Source organism: Carassius gibelio, chromosome A9 (genome assembly GCF_023724105.1).
Source record: "Carassius gibelio isolate Cgi1373 ecotype wild population from Czech Republic chromosome A9, carGib1.2-hapl.c, whole genome shotgun sequence".
NCBI lineage: Eukaryota > Metazoa > Chordata > Actinopteri > Cypriniformes > Cyprinidae > Carassius > Carassius gibelio.
This window is the reverse complement of record NC_068379.1, coordinates 25,553,486-25,560,147: the sequence shown is the minus strand read 5'-3', so window position 1 is coordinate 25,560,147 and position 6,662 is coordinate 25,553,486. Positions and strand designations below refer to the sequence as shown.

The following is a 6,662-nucleotide window of genomic DNA, read 5'->3' as shown; positions in this document are numbered from 1 at the left end:
AAATGGACGAGCGTTTGGACAGTGCATCATTCTGTGCTGAAGACTTGGCGTTTGGCTTCGTGAGTTGATTGCTTTGTTTGCTTTCTGAGACATTTCTGAAGAGCACACTGATGACTTTATCTCAGTGTCTGTTTCTTCAGAAGACTTGTGTTTTATTATCTGCTTCATCACGTCTACAGAGGATTTGCATGAAGCTAAAGTATTGCTTGAAATCCACTGATATGATTAAAAGTGCTTTCTAAACATTTAAAGGGATAGTTCGGTTACACTTTATCCTTACAGTGTATATATGCATTTAAGTATTGAGTAATATTAATTAACTACATGTACTTATTAGGGTTTGGCTTAGGGTTACTTGCATTGCATAATTGCATAATTGTATTCTCCTTTAATCGCATACAAACACGATAATCAATCACGATAAAAATTAAATATGATCCAGATGTAGACTTTGACAGAGATGCCATTTTCTTATATTTTTGTTAAAAAATGTTGCTTTTCATGAAATGGCAACTTTAAAAATAAAAAAAGAATGAAAAGAATTGCTGGCGGGGAAAGAGTTAAAAGATAAAATGGTAAGATTTTTGGCTTAATTGATGATAATGCTTTCAACTTTCATGTTCTCAGCTTCATAATCTTTTTTATGTTTAAATCCAGTCCACATTTATCTGTCTCTTGTGCTTTTGCTGCAGAAATTCACTCTCACAATAATATTGTGCATGAATGAGACGTAGCCACAGGCAAATCTTTCAAATGAAGATCTGTGCAAAATTAGATGATTTCTGTTAGAGGAAATGCTGTCTATAATCTACAACGAATCATAAACATCAATATATTATTTTATTTTATGATATTTCTAATTATTTATTTTAAATCAATTGTATTAAAATATATTGCATATGTTTCATGCAATATATATATATATATATATATATATATATATATATATATATATATATATATATATATATATATATATATATATATATATATATATATATGTATATATATATATATATATATATATATATATAATATTAAATACATTTTTTATTGTAATAAAATATATATTTTAAGTTAAATTTGCATTTTATGAAATGTTTTATTAATATATATATATATATATAGGGCACATAATCACAGTACAGCTGCTTCTTGCAGGAGAAGTGTTTTAATAATAAATGCAGAGAACCTGGTTATGAGTCAGAAAAGTGCATTTTGTCGTTCAGACGACCGGAAGATCTTCCTCTTGAATGCATGCATCAGTTGAGGAAGACGTCTTTGATGGCGTTTAAAGCCTTTGACTTCATGACTGTAATTCAGTTACTTGGTTTCTTCTCTGACAGATGCAGCTCATTTAAGATCATATTCCTGTCTGCATCCTGCATCCATTTCTGTCTGATATCATTATATGAAATCGATAAAAAAAAAAAAAAAAAAAAATACTTTCAGGTTTCTTTCTTTCTTTCTTTGAGAAGTAGGTCTGTTTGATATAACCTCACTGAGAAAATTGAGGTGCATGCAGGGAATCCATGATAGATTCAAGTACAAAGTCTCTAGATGCACCGGGTGGCACTGTGGAGCGAATTAACAAGTTGATCATGTATGATCACAGAATGTTTGAAATTACTTGTATTAAAACTCTTACTAAATGATCTTACAAAATGATCTCGAGACAACATAAACATGATAAACATAGAGTCCTCAATTTATGTGCTGTACTGTGATTGGCACAGTCTGCTTTATTTTTTTCTGTTTGCTCTGCTTGAGCTTTAATGTTTTTGTTCTTTATAAGTGTGTGTGTGTGTGTGTGTGTGTGTATATATATATATATATATATATATATATATATATATATATATATAATAAAATTATTATTATTATTATTATTATTATTATTATTATTATTAATAATAAATACGTTTTCAACTAAAAAGAAACCTTGAGATATAATGTAATGTTGTTGCAGAAGATTGTTGTATATAATGCCTAATCACAAGCTTGTTCAGAAATGGTTTACAACAACTTGATTTTTAAAAAAATAATATCTTTCTCCTTAAAAGATTAGTTCACTTCCAGAATAAATACAAAAAAAATTCTGATAATTTACTCAATTTACTTTGAAGCCGCATTGAAACTTCAGTATGGACCTTCAACACATTGGTCCCCATTGAAGTCCATCATACAGAGAAAAATTCTGGACTGTTTTCCTCAAAAACCTTAATGCATTTATGACTGAAGAAAGAAAGACATGAACATCTTGGTGAGTAAATTACCAGGAAATGTTTAGTCTGGAAGTGAACTAATCCTTTAAACCTCATTTCGGAAAAAAAATGCCCATCCCTATTAATACATTACATTGATAAGTAATAAAAACTAAAACTTAAATTGTATCCGCATTATTGTATTTTATTGAATTTTAAAAGGCTTAAAACATCTGCCCAGTGCTTTTATTGTAAGGAGCATCTTAGCTTCAGTGGATCATCGTCTATATCTCTGTGTTTGGATCATGTAATAATCTTTGCTGCTCTTTAGTGTACACTTCTCCCTTGAGCTTCACACTGATACAGAGTCATGTGTGCGTTCCCTGATCTGATATATGACACTGCTTTGATCATCAGCCCACCGGATATCAGGCTTTCTGAGGAATCTGCCGGCAGTTCAGCTTTAGTGAAATCTCACGGCTCTTAGCGTACAAGACTGAAGCATGACAATCTTGAGGATTGCATGATTGCATTACATAATTAGCATAAAAAAATCACTGTCAGAAATGAAGTCCAGGCTGTTATCGATTGATATTCTGCTTCTTTAGAGAGGAGAAAGACGGTCACAGTCTACGGCTAATAACTCCATGCTATTATAGTTCACATTCAGTATTAAAAAGTAAATAGGTTCAGCAATAATATATAGTTTATATAGATATATTTTGCATTTTTTTAAATGCAAAGTTTATGATTTATAATATATAAATGCTGTATATTATCAAATATAACAAGCTAAATAATATTTTTTTATCATTAATAATACTACTAAATAAAACATTAAATATTACTATTATATTATTAATATTTCAGTGTAAAATAAATAGTGTTTAATAACATTTTTATTGTTTAATAACATTTATATAACAGTTACAATTTTTTTTTTTTTTGCTTTCTTAATTAATTTTCAAAGGACACTGAAAACATTGAGTTCATGTGTAAATAAAAATAATAAATTCCTGATACACATTATGATGAATCACTTTGGGGTTAAAGGTTATTGAACAGAATTGATCTGAATAATGACACATTGTCTTTTTTAAAGCTGCTGTACAGTCTAAATTGAACTTGTTTCATAACTGATGAACTTTACACAGTTACTGAACTGAATTTAATCAACATTGAACTAAAACCAACTTGAGCTCAATAATGACTTTTCCCTTTTTAAGTCCTGAAACTGAATTAAATTTTTGCAACATTCACACTATTTCTTGAACTGAATTGAATACATTTTTGATAGAATTCATTAAGATGAATAATAATGCTGTTATGTATTTGTTTCATATTTGATTACTTTTTGCCACATTAACACTGTTATTGAACTAAATTTAGTCAACATGGAACTGAATCGAGTTGAATAACAATACTGTAAATTAATATCATAATTGCTGAATTCTGCATCATTGACACTTGTATTGGAATGAATTGAAGCAACTTTTGAACTGAATTAAGCTGAATAATGATACTTGTCTTCAGTAGAGCTTTGAATCTGAATTTAATTTGTTTCATAATTGAATTTTGTGACATCAGTGCTGTTATTGAACTGAACTGATCTGAATAATGAAGATATTGTGAATTTGTTTCACATTGACACCATTATTGTACTGAACTGAATCTGAATTAAGCCGAATAATGACCTTTTCTGTAGAGCTGCTTTAAAACTGAATTGAATTAGTTTCATAATTGAATTTTGGGACATGAACAATGTTATTGAACTGAATTGAGCTGAATAATGTTGATATTGTGAATTTTCAACTGAAATGAATCAGCTTTTGAACTGAATTAAGCTGAATGATGACATTTTCAGTAGAGCTGCTTTGAATCTGAATTGAATTTGTTTCATAATTGAATTTTGCGACATCAACATTGTTATTGAACTGAACTGAGCTAAACATTGACAATATTGTGAATTTGTTTCACATTGACACCATTATTGAACTGAACTGAATTAAGCTGAATAATGACATTTTCTGTAGAGCTGCTTTAAAAATGATTTGAATTTGTGTCATAATTCACAGTTATTGAACTGAACTGAGCCGAAGAATGATACTATTGTGAATTCTTTTTATAGTTGAATTTTGCAACATTGACACTGTTATTGAACTGATTTGAATCACCTTTTGAAATCTGGATTATATCTTGTGAATTAGTTTCACAATTGATTTAATTTTGCAACATTGACACTTTCTGAGCTAAACTGAATCGATGTTGAGCTGAATTATTGGCTTCTGTAGAGCTGCTTCGAATTTTATTTATTTTTTTTCAATAATTGATGAACTTTGCAACGGACACTGAATGGAACTGAATCAAAAATCAGCAGAATGATCACATTATTGTGAATTTGTTTTTGAACTTTTTGAACTAAACTGAATCAACGTTGAGCTGAATTTTTAGCTTCTGTAGAGCTGCATTAAATTGAATTTGTTTCATAATTGATGAACTTTGCAGTGAACACTGAATGGAACGGAATCAAAAATGACCGGGATGATTGAATTTTGCAACATTGACATTTATTGAACTGAATCTAATCAACTTTTGAACTGAAACTGGACTGAATTTTTCATAATTGATTACATTTTGCAACACTGAGAGTTTTTCAGCTGAATTGAATAATGGCAACTATTGTGAATATCATTTGATAATTGAATAACGTTTCCACATTCTCACTGTTATTTTCCTGTTAATTACTGTAAAGCTACTTCGAGACGGCCGTGCTGTATGAAGCACAGTCCAAACACAGTTTCTGACTCCTGATCGTGTCGTCTTGTGTTTTTCATGCAGTCACAGGACCAAGTCCTCCAGCTGTCCGCCGCCGGCCGCCGGGAGTTGGCCGTCCGCACAGGGACCCTCCAATGGCTGGGAGATGTCGTTGTCTAGAGAGGCCCGCGACTGCTACGTCAAGTAAGTGTGTTTGCATTCAGCCTTCCTCCCGATGCAGATGTTTGACTGGCGTAACCCACCACGTTCCCTCCATCCACTGCGTCCCGAATACTGATTCTGTCCTCCTCGCCGCACTGCACACGGTTTGAGAGCGACGGTGGCTTTGATCTGCTTAAGACTCGATGGGAAGCTACACGCAGTGTATTTGCATGCGGATACACACGTCAGGCTTCTGAAGTGACGAGCCGGTAAAAGATACTAATGCTGCTGTTTTCTTTCTGCTTTGCTGACGTGAGATCTGAAGAGACTGAGAGCAACACGTGAGTCCACAGCTGCTTCGTTTGGGCTGAGAAGCACTCGCTTGGGCTCTTTTCTGTCTATGGGAACATGACCTTATTACATATGTTTCTAAAATACTTGTTTTGGATTCAAGTATTGATCTTGCTGGTCTGTGTTCTCATGCACTAGATAGACGTCTTTTGATCCATTGTGTAGGCCAGTGTTTTAATTGCATCTTTCTCTACTGAAAGACATACAAAACATTTAACAAACAAAACGTTATTATTATTATTAGTAGCAGTAGTATAATTACAAACTAATTAATTAATATTATTATTTATTTGTATCCTGTATATTTGTATTATTTGGTCAGTAGTACAGGGTTGATACTCCACGTGTAGTATATATTGTGTAATTTTTACATCATAATTGTTTATATGTAACTTTTATTTATTTTTATTAAATTTCTTTGGTCAGTAGAACAGGGTTGATACTCCTGCATATAATGTGAACTTTTTACATTATAATTGTTTTTATTTAAAGTTTATATTTGGTTTATTATTATTATTATTATTATTATTATTATTTTTCGGTAATATTTTATGATTATAACTTATTTGATAAGATCAACTTACAATTAACTACTTCAATATTTAATAATTACAAAATTACTAAATACAATATTTATTAATCTTAGTTCTTTTTTATAGTGATATAGCATGCCAATTGTATTTTTATTAACAAACATTAACTATTTTCTGTAATATATTTGCATTGTTAGTTTATATTAGCTAATTTATTAACTAATGTTAAGTTAAAGTTAAAGTCAGAGTTATTTTTGTATTATTATAATGCTTTTATTTTTACATTTTTTATTTTTAAAATGTTGGTTTTAAGGTTTAATAATTTTACGTGCTTTGTGATTTTTATTAGTGTATTTTTTATGTTTATATACATCTTTATTTTTATTTTTTTGGAATTATTAGTAATTTTACGTTTTCTTTTTATCTTAGTTGCAAAGGTAACATTTTTAGTTTTCATTTAAGTTTCATCTAATATTTGTTTAATTTTATTTCCGATGTAGTTTAAGTTAACAATAGGCAATGCTGTAATTTTAATGTTGAGATTTAAGTAGTAAAACAATATTTTATACAATTTAAATGCTTTGTTTATAAACATGTATCCATACTATATTATCGTATATTCTATATGATTATTTTGGACATTAGCGTTGGGTTCTGT

General features: G+C 30.1%; 2 protein-coding genes across 4 annotated transcripts in view; both read left to right on the top strand.

Moving 5' to 3' along the window:
• The window catches only part of LOC128020240 (nuclear factor 7, ovary), a 257,606-nt gene that overhangs the window by 140,127 nt on the left and 110,817 nt on the right, over positions 1-6,662 (top strand). The gene's annotated exons all lie outside the window — the stretch shown is intronic.
• LOC128020228 (FERM and PDZ domain-containing protein 4) overlaps positions 1-6,662 on the top strand; it is a 54,459-nt gene that overhangs the window by 13,295 nt on the left and 34,502 nt on the right. The window contains exon 2 of the mRNA XM_052607005.1: positions 5,043-5,162. Within this exon, the coding sequence (XP_052462965.1) occupies positions 5,043-5,162 (120 nt within the window). The remainder of the gene's footprint in view (positions 1-5,042; positions 5,163-6,662) is intronic.